At 30.7% G+C, this 25414-nt stretch overlaps 2 protein-coding genes across 4 annotated transcripts in view; both read right to left on the bottom strand.

The window, feature by feature from the left end:
- On the bottom strand, positions 1 to 11935 carry LOC123298839 (vascular endothelial growth factor receptor kdr-like). Its single transcript, XM_044880934.1, has 19 exons — positions 11889 to 11935; positions 11642 to 11781; positions 10732 to 10900; positions 10541 to 10671; positions 9686 to 9830; positions 8948 to 9259; positions 7760 to 8053; positions 7213 to 7361; positions 7011 to 7155; positions 6783 to 6950; positions 5810 to 6075; positions 5336 to 5504; positions 5156 to 5262; positions 3938 to 4482; positions 2910 to 3028; positions 2557 to 2840; positions 2085 to 2296; positions 1893 to 1998; positions 1 to 475 (listed from the first exon to the last, which is right to left on the bottom strand). The coding sequence occupies exons 2-19, from the start codon at positions 11750 to 11752 to the stop codon at positions 20 to 22; spliced, it is 3888 nt and encodes a 1295-aa protein (XP_044736869.1). The 5' UTR covers positions 11753 to 11781; positions 11889 to 11935; the 3' UTR covers positions 1 to 19.
- A 2000-nt stretch (positions 11936 to 13935) lies between these two features.
- The window catches only part of LOC123299163 (vascular endothelial growth factor receptor kdr-like), a 31083-nt gene continuing 19604 nt past the window's right edge, over positions 13936 to 25414 (bottom strand). For 2 of the 3 annotated variants that reach the window (XM_044881433.1, XM_044881435.1), the window contains 14 exons: positions 24197 to 24520; positions 23022 to 23312; positions 21863 to 22011; positions 21655 to 21799; positions 21041 to 21202; positions 20707 to 20972; positions 20443 to 20635; positions 19545 to 19651; positions 18934 to 19478; positions 18244 to 18425; positions 17491 to 17774; positions 17217 to 17428; positions 17050 to 17155; positions 13936 to 15998 (listed from right to left, as the gene is read on the bottom strand). In XM_044881433.1, coding sequence (XP_044737368.1) covers positions 15366 to 15998; positions 17050 to 17155; positions 17217 to 17428; positions 17491 to 17774; positions 18244 to 18425; positions 18934 to 19478; positions 19545 to 19651; positions 20443 to 20635; positions 20707 to 20972; positions 21041 to 21202; positions 21655 to 21799; positions 21863 to 22011; positions 23022 to 23312; positions 24197 to 24520 — 3599 coding nt within the window. In that variant the 3' untranslated portion in view covers positions 13936 to 15365. The remainder of the gene's footprint in view (positions 15999 to 17049; positions 17156 to 17216; positions 17429 to 17490; positions 17775 to 18243; positions 18426 to 18933; positions 19479 to 19544; positions 19652 to 20442; positions 20636 to 20706; positions 20973 to 21040; positions 21203 to 21654; positions 21800 to 21862; positions 22012 to 23021; positions 23313 to 24196; positions 24521 to 25414) is intronic. The other variant, XM_044881434.1, reaches the window with a different exon arrangement.

The following is a 25414-nucleotide window of genomic DNA, read 5'->3' as shown; positions in this document are numbered from 1 at the left end:
TTCAACATCATAGTTCGTATTATTCAAAGTCAATGTTGGAGTAAGTTCCAGTCGAAATCAGATATGTAGGATTCACGAAATCATTCTTTTTCATGCTAATATTCTTATAATCCGGTGTTGTAAGTCCGCTATCAGATTCAATGTCATAGTTTGTATCACTTGTATTATTCAAAGTTAACATTGGTGTGATTTCAGATGAGGTAGCATTCGTTGCCGATTTTTCAGTGTTTATCGGATCGTCCAAATTTTTAGATACTGATATTGGTCGCATACACAAATATTCGGTATTTGAACCACTTGGATTTTTTTTATCACATTCTGCTGAATGGGATGCAATTGGAGCAGTATTTACGTAATGTTGGGATGAGGAAAAATTTTCAAAATCTGGTGTGCTCATCATGGCCAAATAGTCACTGTGCTCTTTTCCTTTAATGGCGTTCATAATTAAATACGGATCGTTTAAGTTGACGTAATGCTGAAACGAAATTACTTTTAGTTCGGTTTTGATTTCAGATATAGCAAGGGATTTATATACATAATGCAAAGGTCACTTCTTACGATCAAAAATAATATACCGAGTTTCTTTAATTTGACAAATAACTTTTTAAGTTGAAAGTAAGCTGAGGCTCGTAACTGGTAGCTTGATAACAATAAAGAGAAAGGTCTTGAGTACATAGAAGGTAATCGCTCGAATTCCACGTTGATCCACTAACCTAAATTTGTTTTACATAATTTTACCTCTTAAATTCCAATTTGGAGAGTGATACCGCCTGAAAAAGATTAGATTCAGGATTCAGGAAAAAAATCCATTCGAAAGGGGTCTCTGTGAAGACCAAGAGTCTGAGAAAATTTTTACAAAAATAACCCTCCTACCTAGATATATCAAGAAACGCGGAGATTTTTTCTAAATTCCAAAATCCCATTACTAATTCATACTCGCTAAAAATTTTTTTAACACTATCTCAATATCTCTGTGAACGCCATACTGGTTTGACTATTGAGGGTATAGTAATATTAGCAATAGTAATGGCGGACGAGTCAATGCAGTATGGACGTCAGGCCCATACTGGTTGTCGATATCACAATACTTCTAGTAGATAGTCCTATTCTACTAGTATCTATCTCTATACGATACCAGGATTATAGTAAACGCCACACATTTCTTAAGTGTAGCATATACCCTCTAGTTTTTGCAGTCTCTTTACCGTATACCTTTTGCTTATTTTACGATTCAAGCACTGATGAAAAACTTTATTTATTTATATTTTTAGTGCTCAAATACTAATCCTTCCGAAATAATAAAGAGAAAGCAAGAAATTCGGAATACCTCAAAGTCTTATTGCCATAGAAGAGCTCGGAAACACCGAGGTAATTTCATAAATGTTTAATTTTGTGAAAACTGAAAATCTAAACAAGAAATCCCGGACTTTTAAGAAGTTTACAAAATTTCTGAACTAACTGGGTGTTTTACCATCACCTCCTTGCAAAATTGTTTTAATATGAATAACGCCACTCAACTAAAACTTTTAAATATTGCCATTTTCGGAACATTTCAAGGAAATTCGTGCAAATTTTCTTTAAAATATGAATTATCTGCTTGTTTTCTCTTTAAATGGCATATAAGAAAAATATACCTTCGAATAAAATTCTTAAAACAGAACACATAAGAAAGTACAATGACTCGACATTTCGCCTTGTACCGTTAAAAGTGTATGGTATTTTCTTTTAATAAAATAAATCACCCACTTGTTCACAATGTAAGACTTTTGGTTGAACCTAGCTCTTTTGAACTATCTTCGATTATTTCAATAATTTGCATTTAAATTGTAATGAAGTAACAGTTCTTTACAAAATGTTAATAAACCTTGTAGTAGTTATAGTGTGCAACTAACTTCACGATCAGCATTTTCCAACATCATTCCTATATCATTCACTAATTTATCAAATAATGGCCGATTTTTTGGTCGTATTTCCCAACACTGAAGCATAATTTGATATCTAAAAAGAGTTTAAAATTTAATTGATCAATACTTATGCATAACAAAAGTAACGAAATAATAAAAAATTTGTGAAGTTTAACGTACAATTTTTGTGTAGCAAACTTAGGTTTTTGTAAACGATACCCGTCTTCAAGTCTCTGTAAAAACTTGTTATAGTTAACTAATTCTGAATACGGTGATTGACCTAATGAAAACAATTCCCATAATACAACTCCATACGACCAAACATCTGATTGTACCGAAAAGATTTGATCACGAATTGATTCCAATGCCATCCATCTAACTGGTAAAGGGCACTAAAAAATTTATTTTAAATAAATATTTACATCTGTTAGTATTGGCGCGAACATCTGCCCAATGGTCAACTACATTTTGATGAATCTGCCCAAAAAAATAGGCATGGATACCTAAGCTGAAATTTTAACTACATATTTCTTGAGTAAATACCTATCTACCAATTTTAGGCCTTTAAATCAAAAATTATTGTCATGCTCATACATCCTTAAGTGGGGGTAAATCTTTTAAAATAATGCTGGTAACTATTTTCTTCACTTACATCTTTTTTTCGAACGTAATTAGAATCTTTATATATACTTTTTGCCAATCCAAAATCACAAATTTTAACTACGTTATTTTCCGCAACTAAAACATTCCGTGCGGCTAAATCACCATGCAAAACACGACGCGATACTAAATATTCCATCCCACGAGCTATTTGAAATGCCCAACATAGCAAATCTTTGGAACATATTGGAGCTTTATGATCGTAATAATCAGCTTGATAATTTGAGCGCCATTCCGGTTGTTCACTACTATTATTGCTTGATACCGTATCGCTTTCTAAAAGATTTAAGTAAAATTAGACTTAATATATTAAACCCAGAAAAAATTATATCAACTATTAATTACGTTTATCAAATGATGTGGGTCGAGTATTAGACTCTTGTGAAGTGGATACTTCAGGCTCGGCTCTGTAATCTAATCCAGCAACAGTACGATTGAAAAATGAAATTGGGGAATGTAGAGGACTGAAATAAAAAATGAAAATGTCTAATTATATATCTATCTATACATAGAGTGTTCCACAACTAACGGATACTTTTTGTTTGTGTACTAAATTTTGTGTATAGGTTAGGTTAGGTTATATTGGGTGTCCAGGAAGGATACACTTAGGCAATAGAGCCAATTGTCATACCTTATATGTGTTTTACCACCTTTCCGCTGATAATTTCATTTATCTATCAGCTCCTCAATTTCAGAAGGTGAGTGCACCTCCTTCATGCATCTACCATGCACCATACACCAGCCCATCACAACTATTAATTAAATTAATTTTGTTGCGACGGCGGGAATCGAACTCGCTACCCTAAGCATACCGCCGACGGAATTGGTTACGCCTTAACCAACTGAGCTAATAGCGTGTTTGTTTCGACTAAATGCAATAATGACATATTTTTAAATTGTATTTCCTTCGAAAGCTGTTGGTATTCGAAAAACTGGTTTTGATAAAAAATGTTAGATTTTTTTATGGGCATCAACTTTCTATTTTAAAGTGTTATTTTATCTCTTATCGTTTAGGCCTTTAGGCTCTAAATTGGCTGTTAAAAAAATTCGAAGAACTAGATTCAATTTGATGTCAAAACACGATGTCCTCCGTCAAACTTTACAACTTTTGTTTATGTTATTTTTTGGTAACTTAACTCCAAAACGAGCTATTAGCCATTATAGATTAAAATGACCCACCCTGTATATATAAATATAAATACCAGGAATTGAAGCCGGATATCTTGGATATATTCTGGCTAGGATACTGATAGCATTATTAGCGTTAATAGTAACTAACGAATTTTGAAATCTAAGTTTTATATTTATTGCGTTATTCGAGTGCAATTATTGAGACACTCCGTATAATTAGAACATTCATCATAAGTACAAACCTATTAACATTCGAAGAACCTCTTCTTCGAAAATCATCTCCCCCAATCGATGTATTAAAATCGCCTGTCAAAGGATCTATTTGATTTACGAAATCTCTACGATGCCGATGTAAATAATATAGCAAGTTTCCATACCGACAATACTCAACAATTACGAGCAATTCTCGTTTACTAACTAAATTTTTAGTGCAAGCTCCTAATAAATTTGCAACATTAACATGACGTCCAAGATGAACCATAATTTTTAATTCTGAAACCAAAGCTTTTACGTAAATAATATCGGCAGTTTTTTTAACCATTTTAACAGCAACTGTTGTACTCTCTTGTCCATCCACAATTCCTTGCGCTTCAGCTTTTACAACAACACCAAAAGCACCGGATCCTAACACTTTTCCCAATTTTAATTTGTCTTTAGGAAATTCCCAATCATTATAATAGGGTAATAAGTCTGCTTGATCGTCAATGGCTAAGTCGGGATTTATACATTCAACATCACCTTCGTCAAAATGATTCAAACCTGCATTCTCAAATTCTGCGATTCGTCTCTACAATTACAAAATTATCATATATGTATATTAAAATTTGATATATGTCCAGGAGAGTGCATAAGTAGATATGCAGTTATAAAAACTTTATTAGTGCCATAATAAATGAAAATTCAATACTTCATTACTTGGTTTTTATAGTAGTGGTAGAGGAAAATTTGGTAACTAAGAAAATTGAAAGTTTAACAATCGACCGAGCGAACTTAAATTAAATTCTTGGATTTTCGAGTTTTACAACGACCAAACTAAACCATACCCGATTGCCCGTCTGCCGTCAGCATGACAACTCAAAAACGAAAAGAAAACCATATCGAGCTGTAATTTTTATAGCGTGTTCAGGACGTAAAAAGTAACTTCGAATTCGTAAACGCATAGCCAAGATTATGCGACTCTTGCAAATCATAAAAAATAGAAGGGAAGTTTAAATTCAAAAAAATGTTCCATTTGTAAAAGTAAACAACATTTCGTAAACATCACGTTTTTACGACGAGAGCCGAAATTAGGACAAAACCAAATAGGTCAAATTTTGAATCAAATAGGTGAAGTTATTTCATTCGCTAAAAATTCATTTTTTTATATTATGGTTTAAAAAAGTTAAACGATAAAACTTAACGTACAGATTTTATATTATATCTACTTATGAATCCCACTGTATAAAATAAATAATACTTACTTTCTCATCTCGTAATTTGATGTATAACAGTATAATTGAAATTAATAGAACTATAATGCAAAGACTTGGCACGATTAATATCCAACGTGAAATTTTTTTAGTAACAACTGAAAAATAGAAACTCTGCTCATTTCTTTCAATATTTTACATTAGAAAAATATATTTTAAAGGTCTACTTACTTCCATCGCTAATGGTAAGTTTCGATCTATTTATTATTGTATCCAAACGATTTGAAACTTCACATGAGTATCTACCGTTATCCTCTTTTAACGTATAATTAAAAGTAACTGTTTCATTGTCTTTAGAAACTTTAATTCGTTTTGTATCCGGTATCCAAAGTTGATCATCCTGGAAGTTATAATTATTTAACCTGTATAATGTACCGAGCGCAATTGAGATACAGCTTGGTTAGGTGATATAATGCAGCTTTTGGTATAAGGAGGTCATTGAGTAATTTTTAAATCTCTACTTCTAAGCAGTCACTATAGATTGCTAACAGAAGTCTAACAGAGTCCTAAGATCATAAGTAAACCTGCACTACCCACTGACCTCCAACGACATAAAACATATCACGTCACTTCAACAAGTTGTATCTCAAGTTGTCCTTGATCTTAAAATTTCCAATTTTTTTATCTATTTAATTTTTCGATTACCTTTTTCCATATTATAGTTGGAATTGGTATTCCACTTGCATGACAATAAAATACATGATGCTTTCCTGCGATTAATTTTATTTCCGTATCGTTTAAGTTAGTATCCGTTATATTAGGACTTTCTGGATCTACAACTTTTAATTCTATGGAATTTGAATGTAAACCATTCCCACAACGATAATTTCCATTGTAATCTTTTGTTATGTTAAATATTTCGATATTTTTTCGATAAGAATATGGAGTAGAACTATTAAAAATTTTATAACCTGTGGAAATAATTATAAATAATTTTTCATTGTTCATTAATAATAATAAAACTTCGTACAAAGGCATAGAGCTATAAATTCCGAGGGAAGACCTCCACCCTCCTCTGGACCAAATATTGTCGAAATTATTAAACTTCATACAAAAGCAAAGAGCTACAAATACCGGGGAGAGGCCGCTACCCTCGCCTGGACTTGGATTTATGATTTGATTTAGATGCATCAGTACTGTAAAAATACTTTCAAAATTATTAATTTTGTGAACAAAAATTTCTGAGACGCGTGCAATAAGCTAGTTAAGTCGAAAAATTAGCCGAAACTTAATTTTTGTCTCAATCTTGCTGCAACTTTTTATTATCTTTAAATTACAAATTTTGAGGAAACTATGAAAATAATCGATGTTTATGAAGAGCACCTTTTTTGTAGTAAATACCTAAATTCCACTCTTAAAACCCTTTTCCTCCATAGGTGTAAAATTTTTGGGGATTTAACTATTTACGCCCATGAATTGATATAACTTGATATGAGTTGTTGATATTACTTGAAAGAGAGTGTCACCACAGCAAATTTTATCAAAATCGGGCTATCCGTTCTACGGCATAAATCGACTAATTTTGAACTAAATTATAGCATAAGAGCATTGTTAAGACCTTTTAGTAAGACCTTGTACCTATGTAGTCCATAATAAGAATTTTGTATTATTTACATACCATCGTCATTATTTGATTCTAATGGATTATCGCTTTTGTTCAAATACCACTCAATTGATCCAGAAAAATTATATTTTGATGCGCCACAATAAAGAACAAGTGAATCACCAACGCTTACAGTTTCAATTACTTTCCACGCATTAAAGCCATCATCTCCATCAGGAATATCTACGAAATTATTTTTATCATTAAAATGCTTTATTTCGGAAAAAATTATATTTTCTTTACCAGTAATTATTATTTCCTTTTCGCTTAAATTGCTTCCTTCTGTGTTATTTGCTACACAAATTAATGTTCCAGAAATGTTCGCGTTGAAAATCAATTCCGATTTAATAGTGTATAAATTTTCAGTTTTATCAGTTTTGTTTATTATCTGAAATGTAATAAACATTTTTACAAAATTTTCGGTAAATATCTACTGAATTCGTACCGGTTCAGCTGAACATTTCTCTTTTTGTAAGCATTTTTTAAAGCTCCAATAAATTTCAGGGATTGGATTTCCCATCACTGTACACTGGAATGGTTGGTTAGTGTCGAGTAAAATATATGATGGCCCAGATATTGAAACCTTTGGTTTATCTAAACAAAATATTATCATGAATAGTTTTCTATGAGTTTTTGAAAAATTAACCCAAGTAAAAATTATTCTGTTCTTCCAGGTATGAATTATCGAATTCAGAAATCTGTCTCACTTATATAAAGGTGCAAATATACCTTAAATTTTAATAAGTTGCACTAACATAAACAAACTATATATTCTTTAGTCTGCCAGCTCATAACAGAAAAAAAATCAGTTTTTTAAAGTCTGCCAAAAATTTGGATTTGAAAAAATATGTATTAGTGAATTTCCGAAGGCAATGGAGCTATTGCTTTCTTGCTGATGATAGAATTTCGAAAAAATTTCCTCAAATGTTCATCGATCCTACCTAATAGATGTCAAAAATGACCATTGTTAAAATTTGCCCTAGATAACTTACCACGTACTATGAGTGTCATATTAATGGTTTGAAACCCTGCGTCGTTTATGGCACGTAACATATATACCCCATCATCTGAGATATTTACCCTTGAAATGATTAGTGTTGAATTTTTGTATGTATTTTTTATATCATAATGTACATCGGTAATAATCTCGTTGTTATTAAAAAACCATTCATATTTTTTTACTGCGGGATAAGCATCTACGCGTACGATGAATTTAACATCTAATCCAACTTTTTGAGGTGTAGGTTTACTAGAGCTCAGACTGCTCAAATTTATATAAGGCTGATCTAAAAAATGAATAATTGACTTTATTTCAAATTGTCTATATACCACCAAAAATAGATTCAAAACTCTTGTAGATTAAAAATTTTCCAAAATAAAATGCAAATAATTATACAAATTGTGTGCTGATTTATATAAAAGGATGGACCAATTTTGATGAAATTTGTTGTGTGTGTTCAAGTGAATGCGAGGATGATTTAGATTCGATCCACTAACATATGTTTTTGAGGGATCCGAACCACAAAATTAAAACCCGTGAAATAAATGGTGGAAACGCATATAAATTATATATTACATTACATCTTACTATTCTAATGTATTTATTTGCGCTCCCACCATATTTATCTAGAATTACCAACAACTATTTGAATAAATTTGAGGTATTATTTATTATTATTCAGGTATTATGAATAGGCATTTATTAGAGCTATGTGTGAACGCAGCGAGCTCCACTGCCGAAATCTCCATCCAGAATAAAGGCCAATTATTCCAAAGTTTTAATCTTTCACTTCCGTCGACAGTCACCAAGACTGACTGATCTTTTTCGAATAGCCTCGCTGATGAAAATCAGGATAAACAGTTTTCTAGTAGAAAATCTGATCCATTTTTTTAAACAATTTTCTTGTAAATGATCAAATTTTAACTTTTGGAAAATCAATAACTTTTGTCCGAAATATTTTTTGTCGAAATGGATTCGACTTCGAGATGATATTCGATCTTCAAGCGAATATAATATGAAGTTATTTGACCAAATCCTGCATGCCTTAATCGAATTAGAAATTATAAAAATAGGCAGAAAAATTTAAAGTTTATTTTAATTAAAGTTATCTTTGCCAAAAAAAAAAAAAGATAATAAAAGTTATAAATGGGTAGGATTAATGAATCAACAGAAAACTTACCTTTAACATTGACAGTAATTGTACGTTTTTTTACGTTCTTATGGTCATCCGTAACAAAACAGGTGTAGTTTCCACTATCTTCTTTTGATAAATTCGATAATATAAGTCTTGTTGTACTACCTGCTTGCCCTTTAGCAACGTTTATAAGTTGTAAACGAGAATCGTTTTGTTTAACGTTTAATGGAAAATCCCAACTCCACATTACCATTTGGGGAAACGTTAATTTCACTGTACATGATAAATTTAAATGAAGGCCAACAAAATGTGCAACACTATCATCTTTTAAATTTGGTCGCTCAACAATTGTAAAACCTAAATTGAAAAACAAACAAAGTGGTTAATCATTACTTAAAAACATTGAAATGAAATAGTGTATTACACAACTAGAGAAAAGTAAAAATGTCTCAGCTATTCTTTTACTCCCGTGGTGCGTATACTATTTTTCTGGTCGCCAGAGGCTAAAGGCGGATGGAGGCTAAATGTCTTTTGAACTTGATTCAATAACAAAAGATAGGTTGTAGCTATATTAAGGATGTATGAGCACCAAGGCAATTTTAAATAAAAGTCTAGATTTTTTTTATATGAAGTTGGACTAAGTCTAAATCAATTCTAAAGATTTTATGGAATGGGGGGGGGGGTTTGTTGCCCGATTATTTAAATAAATAAATGACTTCAAAATTGGGCATTTTTAAAATTGGTTTTTTGGTAAAAGGGTAGATGGATAGCACTAGCACTTACGTCGTTTTAGGACGTGAATATTTATTTTCAATTCTTCTGTTGTAAACTTATTCGAACCAATACAAAAATATTGCCCACCGTCTGATGTTTTGTTAAAATAAGCCACAGCTCCAGTTTTATGATCGTAAGATACAACGTTTGAAACCTAAAAATCATGGAAATTTGTACAAATAAAATACCTAAACAAAATCATAGACAAGTAATCGAAGGATGAAAATCAATCGAAATTTCTATATATTTCTATAAAATTTTACACTTTCATAATTTTCAATAGGGTATTATCGTTAGTCAAAAATAAATTATGAAATTTGAAAAAAGTTAAAATTTATGTAAAAATAAATAAATTAAATATTCTGATTTCGAGTTATAAAAGCACTTTTTTCTTGTAAAATATTAAAATTAAAAATCGTAATTTTTAAACTGTATATCACGTAGCCTAAAACGCGGGCAAGCTCTGCTGTGATGTCATATCGGTATGAGCCATAGACCATGAGTTAGCTCAGTGTAGACAGCTGGGTATAATATATCCATAGATAATAAGTATTTATATTTTTTATAATCAGATGTCTATGAATATATCTGTCAAACTTATTTGTGTTATTTCGTATAATGATACCGACATTACGTCATCAAATTGGATGCCCGCGTTTTTGACAGTTTAAAAAAAGGTTTAAAATTTAATTTAAGATTTTGGACAGAAAACGTGTGTATTTTTCCGAAATAAATTTTTTGTGGCTTTTTATTAGTAAAATCAACATTCTGAAGTACTTTTTCAAAAATAGTAGAATACCCTATTGATTAGGTACTATCCAATTTTCAAAATCGATTAATCACGGATACAGATTGCAGACTTACTTGTAAACCATTTCGTTTCAATTCAACTTTTATATCTGGAGAGGTTGTACGACAAGATATTGTTCTATTTTCATATTGATTCACAAAAATGTCTTTGTCGTCTGTCATTGGTAAAAATATATGATTTTTATCTTGAAAAAAAAAAAAAAATTATTACATTTGCTGAATTACATGGTAAAATCTTAATTTACCTTTAACAAATACATAAACCGATCTTGATCCCTCTTCATTCTCATTTTCGTCACTTGTTTCATGGTCATATTGGCAGATATAGTCTCCTGTATCTAGGTACGAGGCTTTAGGTATGATCAATTTTGCGAAATAATTCTTATCATCTTTATAAAAACTCTGAGTTAATTTCTGAATTATAAAAGAAAAAAAATTAACGAAAAATCAGATTATCATTTATTATATCGGGTGGCTCTAAAAAGTCGCTCGGTGATCTATAAGTTGAAATTTTGAAAAATAAAATTTTCTCCTTATTTTTTAAAGAATATAAAACCAGAGTATGTGATTTTGTGAAAAATTGGTATCGTTAACTGATATCATGAACTGTGAAAAATTATCTTAATTTGTTCCAGATAATATATAGATTTCTGGACAGTGCGCAGCACAAACTGGACGCCATACAATTGCAAAAGAAGAAAGGGACGTCAGATTAAACGATGGAGGGATAGTCTTGTGAGCTACTCAGGAGGAATGTGGAAAATACTCGCCACTGATCGTAACAAGTGGCGGGGTTTGGGGGAGGCCTTTGCCCTGCAGTGGGCTCAATAGTTAATAGGCTTAATTATTAATTATTATTGTTATAATATATAGATTTAAAAATATTTTGTTGTTAAGATAGCACGAACGCCGAGGCAAATTTAGACTTGTGGTCGAAATTATTTGTACTTTATTTTCAACTTTGATGATGAATTCTCTTATTACTTCATGAATGTACACGAAAAATATAAATACAATTTTTCGATATCTGCCTTGGTTTTCGAAATAACGAAAGCTTAATAATTAAACAAAATTTTACTAAGTTAAAAAAAATTTCAGAATTAATTTAGATTTATTCCAATTTTTATATCACGTTCAAAACCAATCAAAACGAACCTGTTCCATATTTTCGGTATCAGAATCCCATGTTACATTTTCAGATCCTCGACAAATCAAAAATAATTCTTCACCTGCATTGAGCACTGTATATTCACCTGTAATACTCATAATTTCAGGTGGTGAATTTGATTTTAAATCTGAAAAAAACGTTATTTTAATTTTTGATACAAATAATTAATAAAAATAATTAATTATATATGATTGTTATAATTCAAAATTAACAACAACAACAAAAAAAACATACTTTTTGCATTCACATCGGAAAAATTTAGGAAATAAATAAAAATAATGCCTAATATAATTAAGTTACTAAACAAATACATATTTTTATTAACTAATAACTAATCAAACTTAAGAATTAAAATTCAAATACTTTTAAAATAGATTAATTGAAACACACAATAAACTGATAACAGTTTGCGAATTGTGGTTCCGATTTCCTGAAAAAACACGACTGGGTATTTCAATATATATTTTTAGAATTATAATTCTGTTTTTCGAATATTATTCATCAAAATTGAACACAAACATAAATAAAATTTTTAACCACACCTAAATTGAGAAAAAAGTCTAAACAGTTTCAGTCTTCTTGAAATAGGACCCATTTTATTGTGCCCAGGGTGAACGGTATCCTCGTTTTTCTCATAAAATGTTGTTATTACTTTTTTATTATATTTTTCACGTAATTCACTAATACCAGGTACCTCGGGGATCGATTCTTACTTTAGTATATTTACGGTTAATTTAAAATGAAATTATGGAATGCATATTATTTATGCAAATTGCAAATTTTTAATTTCTTATAAATCAATTTAGGTCACAAAATTTTCTGTCGTTCTAACGAATAGGGTACTCCACTATTTTTGAAAAAGTGCTTCAAAATGTTGATTTTGCTAATAAAAAGCCACCAAAAATTTATTTCGGAAAAATACACATGCTTTCTTGCCAAAAACTTAAATTAAATTTTAAACCTTTTTTAAACTGTCAAAAACGCGGGCATCCAATTTGATGACGTAATATCGGTATCATTACACGAAATAACACAAATAAGTTTGACAGATATATTCATAGACATCTGACTATAATAAAAATAAATACTTATTATCTATGTATATATTATACCCAGCTGTCTACACTGAACTAACTGGTGGTCTATGACTCATACCGCTATGACATCACAGCAGGGCTTACTCGCGTTTTAGGTCACGTGATATACAGTTTAAAAATTACGATTTTTAATTTGAATATTTTTAAAGAAAAAAGTGCTTTTATGACTCGAAATCAGAATATTTAAGTATATTTATACATAAATTTTAACATTTTTCAAATTTCATAATTTATTTTTGACTACCGATAATACCCTATTTTAACATTTTGTGATTTTTAAACGCTAATAGCTAAATATCTATTCATTAGATATCGATAGTTAAAGCCATAAAGACTATTGTCCCTCTCAAAGAGATTTACAAATAGAACCTATTTAAATTAATTTGACCAAAACCTTTTTTCAATGTAATTTATGGTTGGCCTAAATTTATTACCACTACTATGATCTAATTCTTTCTTTGAACTCTTACATTATTCTTTGTAAAGATAAAAATTGTAAATGTCAACTAATTGGGGATTTTTTATTAGATCATCAATAAATAATATCAGTATATTCGTAAACGCTTAAATAAAATATTGGGTTCAAATTGTTTTTCTTTGTCTTTTTAAGTAAAGTATGTTTTTAGGTATAATCAATATCCTTCAATTTCCTTTCTTTTTTCAGGAAGCCGTTTAATTATTTATTACTATTTTTAAAATTGTCCATTCTATTAGTATTACTTACCTATTATTACAACTGTCTTATTAATCATTAAAAGAGTAAAAATATAATTAGTTACTTTTTTTATTAAGTTTTTATTGATTTTTTTTTAAATAAAAACGAAAGCTTTTTTTCATAAAATTTGTAAAGTTTGAAAGGGAAATGGAATTAATATACTCGCACATATGCGTCGTTACGGGGGAGGGGGTCGAGTGGCACGTGATTTCCGTTTTTAAAGGTACCATCTACTGTTATTTGTTCGAAATGGTCTGGCAAAATAGTGTCGTACCCTTTCTGAAATGCCCCTATATAGTTAAAATTTGGTCAGCTTGTTTTTAATATTTATCTTAAAAAAAAATGAAAAGTTAAGTTTTTAAACATATAAAATAATTCCTCGAAAATTTTGTACAAAACTTTATTTTTATGAATTAATATAATTACAATATTTAATCATTATAAAAATATTATATATAAAATACCTACATAAGTCATAAAATTTTTGAAAATTGTTTTCACAATACGATATCTGTTCGTATTACATCGAAAAAATATAGTACCCATTAGTAATAGAGCCTCCTTTTATTCTAGAACTAATTTTTCATAACCGATTTCTTCGAAAGTCCAAAAACAACAAAGTAAGAATGATATTGAGAGCTTTCCTACATAAGTTATGGACCCAGATAATTTTTAATTGACTCGCCAGCTTAAAGTGACAACTTTTTGCTTTTTTTCTTAATTGAACATAAGAAGATAATCAACTCGATATTTATCGAATGTACAACGAAGACCTTAAAGCAGGCTAATAATGAACGGTTCCTGAGTTATTGCAACTTTTAAATATTTTCTTCTTTCTTTTTATAAAAAAAAACCGAGCAATCTAACTAACTAACCAAATTGTCTGCGACCCATCTGACTTGCTCGTCAGTCTAGATTATTCTATACCAAAATTATTATTAACAAATATCGTACATTATTAACCAGTCACTACAGTTGTATATCGGCTCTATAATACTAATGTATACCATATGCAAAACCGAAGTATTAAAGGAAATTTGGAATAACTATAACTTGTTTGAAAACTAGTATTTTCTAGTTTTGGAATATATTACTCAAAATTTTTTATCACCCCTTATTGCTTTGTACGGAGGGCGGAAAGGGTGAGAAATATATCATCACTAAATTTTATATAAATTTTTCTGGTATCATTTGAAAACTTAATCTGCCTTAATGTTAGCCCTTGCATATTGTGTAAAAAAATTTTACCACTCTCCCAATTTTCGTTTTTAAAACATGTCAAAAAACAGATTTTTTCCATATTTTAGGCGTTTTTTCATCTTGCCCCCATTTTGTAAATCTTCAAATATTCACCGTGCGAAAGAAAAACTCTTTTTGATTATGCAGTAGATTCTCTACATCTTATATATTTATATACTTGGAATCTCGGAAACGACTCCAACGATTTCCATGAAATTTAATACGCAAGGAGTTTTTGGGGTGAAAAATCGATCTAGCTATGTTTAAATTTTAGAAAACATCGATTTATCTCAGAAACTTTAATCTCGGAAACAGCTTCAAAGCTATCCATGAAATTTAGTATACAGGGGGTTTCGGGTGCGATAAATCGGTTTAGATAGGTTTCATTTTTAGAAAACGTGTTACCAAAAAAAATTAACGAGTGAAGCTGGGTCATCCAGGTAATATTCATTAAATGAAACTGTTTAGCACCCATTTATTTACAAACCCAAATTCGAACCGAAATTAGCTCTGACAAATCACGGGGCACCATACATTGTGTTATATGTTCGCCAAAGGCGGGAGACCAACTGCATATTCAGTAAGAGTTTCTCTTTCGCCATTACTCAAAAACCTTTAACTCTTAAAGTATACCCTGCAAAATCGAATAGTATAAAACATTTATCGAATCCAATGATCAGTTACATTATCATTCACATAAATTCTTTGATCGTCTAAATTTTTATCGATATCAATTGTCACTGGTTTTGGTTTTGACTTATCATTAATAACACTTTTTTGTTCTGGCATATTTACATAATTTTCTTTGGTAGTTACAATATCATTTGTTTTACTTTCGAAAGATGTGGGTGAGGCTGATGCTGAACCTGTTGGTGTTTGATATGTGGGATTAAAAAAACTTCTGGAATTTTGGTTTTTATTTTTAAAATCTGGTGTTGTAAGTTCACTATCAGACTCAATGTCAGATTTCGTACTATTTGAATTATTTAAACTCAACATTGGTAACATTTCCGGTGAAGTCACATCTTTTGATGATTTATCAGTCTTTTTTGGATTGTCAAAATTGATTAAGGCTGATGTTGGCCTCATACATAAGTAACCGGTATTTGAACCAGTTACAATTTCCTTATCACTTTGTGGTAGTTTTGACGATGTTGGAAGTTCATTTATATAATAATTGGATGATTCAAATCTATCAAAATCTGGAGTGCTCATCATGGCTAGATAATCACTATGTTCTTTACTCTTCATGTCGTTCATAATTAAGTACGGACTATTTAAGTTGATGTAATGCTGTAAAAAAAATCATTTTAGCTGTTATTTAAGAATAAATATAACTACAAAGAAAACAAGGTTTATTCACATTTCGTAAAAATTAAATCCTACTAAATCAATATGTGTATCGAAATAATATCATTTAAACTTTGAGTAAATGAAGCCGTATGCCTCTTTTTTTTGCCCCTTTTAGATAATCTTCGATCTTGAGAATATATCACATAAAGCCACGTTCTTATTTTGCCAATCGACAAAGTGGATGTATGACACCGTCGATTAACATACAATGGATACATCTGTTTTAACGTCTACAAAACTAATATAAAAACAAATAAAAATAAACAACTGACTGAGTTAAATGTTGAAATACCCTACATAGACATATCAGTATATGCATTATAAGGGCCATTTTGCCCCAAAAATTTTACGTAAAAAGAATCGGTCCTCGCGTTTGTTGTCTACAGTACCGCAAAGGAACAAACATACATGCATTGACTGATAAATACATAACCATTCCTTTGCGTCGATCAATCGGATAAAAAATCAATTTTTGATGCTTCATAATATTCTAGGATATAGCATGTCAAAAAATCTATGAACCCTATTTTTCTGCCACATAGTATATAAGCCCCTGAGTCTATTTTCTCATATAGCGGATGGTGGTAGAGGATGATGATGGTGGATCCTAATCGCCTGAAAGCAACGGTAAGCCAAAGTATCCATTTTTATAAACTGGGTAAGATAGTGGTAGACTGTCAGATTTTATGGAACGAGGAAAAATGAAAGACTTTATGAAACGAGGAAAAATGCCTAAACAACGGCTTTGTGTAATAATTGTGTCTTGTTGGTATAAAATGGCTTGCATAATCATTATAGAAGTTAATTTAAAATATGCATTGGCAAATAATGAGAACCTTAAGTGAGGACAAGGTTCATCGACGGTTCATCGTCAGAATAAGTAACTAAATAAGAGAAATAAAAATGCGTGAAAGTCAGATAGACACTTTTAATATAAATTCGATTATCTGGACCGGTAAAGACGTCTAGACATGTTTTGGATACAACTCACCTCGCGCACTGCGTTTTCTAGCATCATTCCAATATCATTAGCCAATTTATCAAACGTAGGCCGATTTTTAGGACGTGCTTCCCAACATTGTAACATCACTTGGTATCTGTAAACAATTCAAAATTTGGTTATTATCAAATTTAGAAGCATAATTCCACAATACCTACAATTCTTTAGTTGAAAATTCAGGTTTAGATAAACGATATCCATCTTCAAGTTTATGGTAGAATGTTTCATCCACTTTCATTCCTGGATAAGGTGTTTGTCCTAATGAAAATAGTTCCCATAATACAATTCCATAAGACCAAACATCTGATCGAACAGAAAATATTCTATCCCGAATTGACTCTAAAGCCATCCATTTAATGGGCAATGGGCTCTAAACAAGAAAATATAAATTTGTTAAAAATAGTTTCTAAAAAATGCGACAACTTTTCATACATTTTTCTTTTTAACATAATTAGCATCCTTATACATGCTCTTTGCCAAACCAAAATCACAAATTTTAACGATATTGTTATCAGCAAGTAAAACGTTTCGTGCTGCTAAGTCACCATGGAGAACATTTCGAGACACCAAATAATCCATACCACGGGCAATCTGAAAAGCCCAGCATAGCAAATCCTGCGACGACATAGGAGCAACATTTCCTCGATAATCACCCTGATAGTTGGAGCGCCATTCTGGTTGTTGAGTGCTATTATTGCTTAATATTGTTACATCGTCTAAAAAAGTTATACCGAATATTAACATAAATAGATATTAATTAATTAAAATTCGTTTGGAGTGATCAGTTATAGCCTTATTATCTTATATATTTCAGAACAATAATAAAGAAAGGAATTAGCACTGTTTTATTCCCATCTTAGTATTTTAATGATCTAAGCTAAATTTCCCAAATAAATTCTTCTCCAATAAAGAGTTTTCGAAGAGATTTCGAGACCTAAATAAAAGTTGCTCTACTTCTATTGAGCGACATTTTAAAATAACAGCACAAAGCAGATCGTTTTGGCAGTGTAAGATGTTAGGCTCGCTAAAAGATATTCCTTAAGATACAGGGCGACCTAAGCCGGAAAAGAATGAATATTACTGGAATAATTGGACCACCTTTAGTGAAAAAGATATGGTTTTTGATAAATGAAATTGAATAAAATAAGAAGGCTCTGCAATCACGTATACATTTTAAAATATTACCTTCATCGGTAGACATGGGAAGAGTAGTAACTTCAGTATTGCATGTGTTCTCATTTGAATTTCTTGAGTTGGATATTTCTGATTGAGCTCTATAATCTGCTCCACCACTTCTTGCATGTTTAGAAGTACCACTGGCATTTGAATTACTACGATTGAAAAACGATGTTGAAGCGAATCGAGTACTAAAATACAAAGTTAGTACCAACAACCAAAATTAGTAAAACGTTAATCCAAAACCAGTTAGTTACAATAGAGAGGAAACATTTATTTTTTATTTGTTATAAAAACAATTAAAAGAGTCGCCAACCTTTCTTTTAGAACATTAAAATATAAAACAAGCAATTTCTCTACTATACAGAATGTTCGATTTACATCTAGGCATATAAATATCACGAGTATGATAGAATACATGCGTTAAGCAATGCATCTAAGTGAGAGGAACTATATACATGTGTAGAAGCTTCGATATGCGTTGAGATAGTTGTAAGACACTTGGAGAGTGGGAGTTTCTTAGTTGAATGGAAGAACTACAACAGATAAGCCACGATACAAGTCACTTTTGCAATTTCATATAACACCCGTAATACCTTTTACTTAGATGCATTGATTAACGCATGTACTCTGTCATACTCGTGACATTTATATGCCTAGATGTAAATCGAACATTCTGTATATTAATGAAATACAAACCGATAAGCGCTAGTGGAACCACTTCTTGCTAAAATATCTTGTCCAATTGCTGTATTTATGTCCCCTGTCGAAGGATCAATTTGATTTACAAAATCTCGCCGATGTCTTTGGATGTAATTTAACAAGTTTCCGTATCGACAATACTCAACTATAACACACAATTCTCGTTTGCTCGCTAAATTTTTGGTACATGCACCTAATAAATTCGCAACATTAACATGGCGTCCAAGATGCACCATAATTTTTAATTCTGAGGCTAAAGCTTTAACGTATGTAATATCTGCATTTCTTTTAACCATTTTGACCGCAACTGTTGTGTTCTCTTCCTCTGTTAAAATCCCTTGGGCTTCTGCTTTCATCACAATACCAAATGCACCGGCTCCTAATACTTTTCCCAACTTCAGTTTCTCTCTTGGAAATTCCCACTCATTATAATAGGGTAACAAATCGGCTTGATCATCAATAGCCAAATCAGGATTTATACATTCAACATCACCTTCGTCAAAATGATCCAGACCTGCATTTTCAAACTCGGCAATTCGTCTCTACGATCACAAATCACATACATTAAGTTAATTTAAGGAGAAAAATTATCAAAAGAGTGAATTTACCTTCTCATTTCGTAATTTGATGAATAAAAATGAAACAGCAATTATTAGAATTATAATACAAAAAATCGGTACAATGATTATCCACGGTGAAATTTTTTTATCAATCACTGAAAAATAGAAACTCGTATTATTGATATTGAAATTATACACAAGCAAGTGCGCACACGAAGCAGTATAAAAAAGATATAACCGATATCGATTTGGGAGGAGACGAGAATTAAAGCCTGGACCTAGGGCAACAACTTTAAGAGGCGCCGAAATTTTAAAAGTTCATATTAAATTGTTGATTAACTTGTTATCGAAATCCGTCAATGTATATATATATATATATACACGGTGTCTTTTATAAGTTCACATATGCTTGAAACTTGACAAATAAATTTAATCAAGAAAAATGCTACAAACTAAAAATGTTAGTTTCAAAGGCACACATCTTATACCGGCATCGAATTCGATCTAAGATTTCAGGTTAAATTAGAACCTCAACAGGTTAAATTAAATGCGCAAAATGTTCATTCTGCAAAACTACCAGGCAAGTTAATAAAAAAATTTGATTTTTGGATGTTTTGTAGATGTTTGGTCTCATTTCGACCTGATAGAGTTCATTTTGTTCGCTTTAAAAAACAGGTATGTGCCCGTTTCTTTTATTAATACAAAGTAGAATGAAATATTTGGATAATTTTTTTGGAACTTTTTTGAATTTTTGTTTTGGATAACATTTTAAACCCACCCCTAAGGTCACGAAGTGTGTAGGTATCTATCTCAAACAAGTTTTTTTCCCAATAGAAGGCCTGACCTAATAAGATATTTCTGTATCTCACAATAAAATAAGCTAGTATCCAACCTAGTACCATGGCTTGGTCTATTGTACTCAAACCATAGAATCACATCTACTTACCTATTTTTCCACCGTCTATCATCAGTAATGAACTATTTACTTTCTGACCTAAACGATTTGTAGCTTCACAAGAGTATTTACCCTCATCTTCTTTTATTGTATATTTAAAAATCACTACTTCTTTGACTTCTAGATTACCAAAGTCTTTTTTTATTCGAATTCGTTTTGGATCTGGCACCCAAACCTTATCATTCTGAAAATTTTATATTTAATTATAAGAACTGAACAATTATAAAAATTAAATATTTTAATTATTTTCTGAACCTTTTTCCAAGTTATTGTCGGACGTGGTATACCACTAACACTGCACATGTACTCAAAACTTCTCCCTTCATGTATTTTTATATTATTGCCTTTTAAATTGCTATCAATTATCGCTGGTAATTCTGGATCCAAAACATTTAATGCTAGTGAGCTTGAGCGAGACCCATCGTCACAACGATAATTTCCACTGTAATCTTTTGTTACGTTAGGAATTTTAATACTTTTTCGATAAGAATAAGGAGTTGAACTGGTGTCTATTTCATAAGCTGTAAAAATAATGTTAAAAATTTTTTGTATTGTTTAATTCAAAATTTATTTTTATTATTTATTTTACCTTCGTTGGATGTTAGTGGATTATCATTATAGTTCAAATACCACTCTAGTGAACCAGAATAATTATGTTTCGATGCGCCACAATGAAGAACAATTGAATCGCCAACACTTACAATTTCATTTTCTTGCCATGCATTAAAACCATCATCTCCATCAGGGACATCTGAAAATTAATCATATCTTAACTGGCAACCTTCTATACGCTCGAGATCACAATGACAGATCCAAAAAAAATCAGTTCATCCCCCCCAAAAAATAGATTAAAAATTTAAGTTAACGATATGTGGGAACTACTTTTTCAATCATCAAATTAATCGCAATTTGGTATTTTTGGATCAAAATAACTTCATGTAATGAAAATTCCATGTAACGATTGCAACTTAACGTATAATATCCCTTTTCGATCAGGATTTCAGACAGATATTAAAAGCACTCAAGATGATCAAATTATTTTTCATATTATACAGGAATTTTTTAATTCGATAAAAGACAAGAAAATTGTAATAGACAACGTATAAATTACGAAATTGCGTCCTGAAAATCCAATCTCTGGATCCATTAATATTCTCATTTCATATGGAGCCACTAAAGAAAAGATTTTTAATCAAATCTTACCAGTAATGATAACTTCTTTTAAGTTTAAATCACTTCCTTCTGTATTACTTGCTTCACAAATTAATGTTCCAGATACGTTCTTGTTTAATGTTAACAATGATGTAACTTTGAGTAAATCACCAACTTCCGAAGAATTATTAGGAATCTAAAATTCAAAATAGCAAATATTCAAAATAATAATAAATATTCTATTGAATTGAATCTATACCGGTTCTTGTGGACATTCATCATTCCGTAAACATTCTTTAAAGCTCCAAGAAATTTTTGGAATTGGATTTCCTACTGCCGTGCAGTTAAATTGTTTTTTGTTGTTGACTAAAATATACGATGGTCCGGACAGCGAAACGCAGGGTCGATCTAAACATAATATTATGATAAAAAATTATCACATTCGAAAAATATTTTGTTCGGGCATAGTGACACACTACTGATATGAGGGCATGTGCAAAAGTGCTCTATAATGATCCCTCAGGGTAAAATGTTGCTTTAAAAGAACCATTAAAGCCATGTAGTGTATTTATCGATACATAGCTTCCACGTGATCAAATAAATCGTACTACTAAGTAAAATTTCTTCTTTTGTACTAGCTTTCACCGGCTGGTTGTTTTACTCTTGGTTTCGGTTGACTTTTAATAATATTATAACACATTTTGATAGGCGTATAGTAAATTTTAAGGTCAGTTTTTATGACTTTATTCAAATATGTCGTTACGGGTAAAATGATCCCTTTATATACGTAAAAATGATCTCTATTTTGTGTGTAAAATTATAATAGGTAAAATGATCTCCCATCATGTGGCGGGGTTGAATGTCTTGATTTAGGTGATATTATCAGTGATTTTTGTTTTCATACTAACCGTTGATGGAATGAAATAGAAGATAATTTTACCCACCTATTCTTACGAGGTCAGTAAAAAGATCCCTTTTGAGAAATATTGAATAGTTCTAAAAATTTGTACAAATCAAAAGAAATCGGCATGCTAATATTACAACACTTGAATATAGAAACAAAAAAATTTCGGCCTTATATATATCTCGAGTAGTTGGGCTATAAATTACTTTTTTTTAGGGGTATCATAGGATACCTTTCCCTATGTAGTAGGAACTTTTCACTATCTTGATGTTACTTCTTGCGGGATGTTGAAGTCTTGGGAGAAACCTGGCTACTATACAACTTGGAAAAATTGGTTTTCTGAAACTTTAGTGATTTTTTAAGAAAACTGCACAAAAATAGAGACCAAGATCAGTGCTTCTTGTACAAAACGATATCAATACCAATGTATTTTATCTTATTCATCAGAACAAGTGCGCCACTAAAGCCGTATTTTGATTTTTAATACTCGATATCATTTTTATTTATTACTTACCAGGTACTTCGAGTGTCATATTAATGCTTTGAAATCCTTCATGGTTTGTAGCACGTAACATATATAAACCATCGTCGTGGATCGATACTTTTGAAATGATAAGTTTTGTTTGTTTAGGCGTACTTGTTACATTGTAATGTAAATTTGGAGTAATCTCGTTGTTGTTAAAAAACCACTCGTATTTAACACGTGGATAAGCGTCTACATTCACAATGAATTTTACATCTTTTCCAACGCTTTGCTTTATAGGTTTCAAAGAGCTCTTGCTAGTTAAATGAATATAAGGAGAATCTAAAAAAAATGGTGGTAAAAAATTTGCTACATTGTATCTCACTTGACTGCCCTAATAGAACCACTTTTTCAATGCATAATGAAATATGCATGAAGGTGATTCAACATCAATTTTAATTATCACTCAAAAACGAAAAAAGATATCAAGCTGAAATGTTTACAGTGTGCTCAGGGAGTGACGTCGAGTTTGTAAATGAGCAACATAGGTCAATTGGGTCTTGAGTCCGTGGGACCCATTTTGTAAATGATTAGAGATAGAACAAAAGTTTAAATTTAAAAAATATAAAAAATAAACAACTTTTATTTGAAACATTTTTTCGTAAACATCACTGTATACCTGTGAGGACCCAAATTGTAAAGTATGTATTATATGGGAATAACAGTTATGTATGTGTGGCATGTATGTATGTGTAATGTGACAATGTTATCAACACTGTCTATACATGGTATTTCAACAACTAACTCAGTCAATTGTTTGTTTTCACTTGTTAATACAGAGAATCGTTTTAAGTACTTATTAATTGGCACACAAAATATCAGTTTTTGGTTACACTTTCGTTTTGGTATCGTATAAAGTGCTAGAATTATGTGTCGTTCAGCACAAAAAATTTTAAAAGCAGCTAAAATTATTTTTAATTAGAAACCGTTTTCTATCACATTTTCTAATTTTCTTTTAAGAGAAAAGGCAGTGTTATAGAACTATCTTTTTCTACTATAGTAAGTGAAATAACAAATTCTGAACAGGATTAGAGTTACAGTACTCTTAATTTTATTTTAAGGAAATTTTTAGTACAACAAATAGAATAATTTAGAACTACAACATAAATCATTCTAGCATTGCTTTAAAGAAATAAACCAACATACTATATTTCGGATTAATTTACCTTTCACATTAATGGTGATATTTTTACTTTTTTCATTTTTTGAATGATCGATCACAGAACAAATATACACTCCACTGTCTTCGACCATTAAATTTGATAAAATAATAGTATGAATACTACTCGTTTTGGAATCAGACGGAATTGTATCATTTCGTATTTCCAAACGTGATTCCTTATTTTGAATAGTTGATGGTAAATGCCATGCAAGACGCACCATACTCTGAGGATTATATTGTACTTCACATTTCAATTGTAATTGAAGACCCACATAATGTGCTTCGCTTTCATCTGTTATTTTTGGTGTTGGTGCATATTTCGATGCAGCTAAATTTAAATATTTTTTTTATTAAAAAAATAAGTAGATATGAGGAATGAGACGAAGATTTGTTTAACCAATATGATCCAAACTTCATCCAAATATTGCAGGTTCAAGAAGAATAGTACTCGTGCATCTAATATCCCAAGAAGTCAAACCCCGGGAAAATATGTTATTTAGTGTTTTTGACTTTTTTTGAATTTCAAAAGTCTACATTTCAAAAGAAAAGAAATTACAATCGTTAAAAGCTGGAAAAACTTTGAGGTGTCTTTCTCAACTTTATAAAACTCACATAACACATTTACAATATTTTTCTTTGGATCACATTTTTTAAACTGAAAATGAGAGTTAGTTTAGAAGATTATGAAAAAAAGTCCTTTTTTTCTTCAATTTATATAATATTAATAATATTAGCTTATAATTTAAGGCCTAGAAAAACATATTTTAAGAAGTCTTTATGTTAAAAGCATTCAATTTACTAAAATTTTTCATTAAAATAAGTTTTTTTGTTAGAACTAGCGACAAAACGGCAAAAAATTTTAAATTTGTAGATTAGTCCAAAAATGAAACAATTGTATGCGTAAAATTCGATTCTATAAATATTGCTACAATTTGCTAAAAAAAAATTCGTTGATGTTCTCTAGATATAGTTCAAGGTTATTTGCACTTTTGGGTGAAAACTGATTTCACCAATGAGAACAATGGAATTCGCAGAATTAGCTAATCATAAATGAAAACTGTTTTGTCACTATTTGATCAAACTATTCACAGAGTTAACCAAGACCTTCAGCAAGATAAAATTGCTGGCATAGTTAGAAGGATGGATAAAAGAGGTTATTTTCAGCTTTCCTGGTTAAGGCTATATACCATGTGTGTTTGTACCATCTAGGCATATACATAAT

The sequence above is a fragment of the Chrysoperla carnea genome, chromosome 4 (assembly GCF_905475395.1).
Source record: "Chrysoperla carnea chromosome 4, inChrCarn1.1, whole genome shotgun sequence".
NCBI classification, from domain to species: Eukaryota; Metazoa; Arthropoda; class Insecta; order Neuroptera; family Chrysopidae; genus Chrysoperla; species Chrysoperla carnea.
This window is presented reverse-complemented; position numbering and strand designations above follow the sequence as displayed.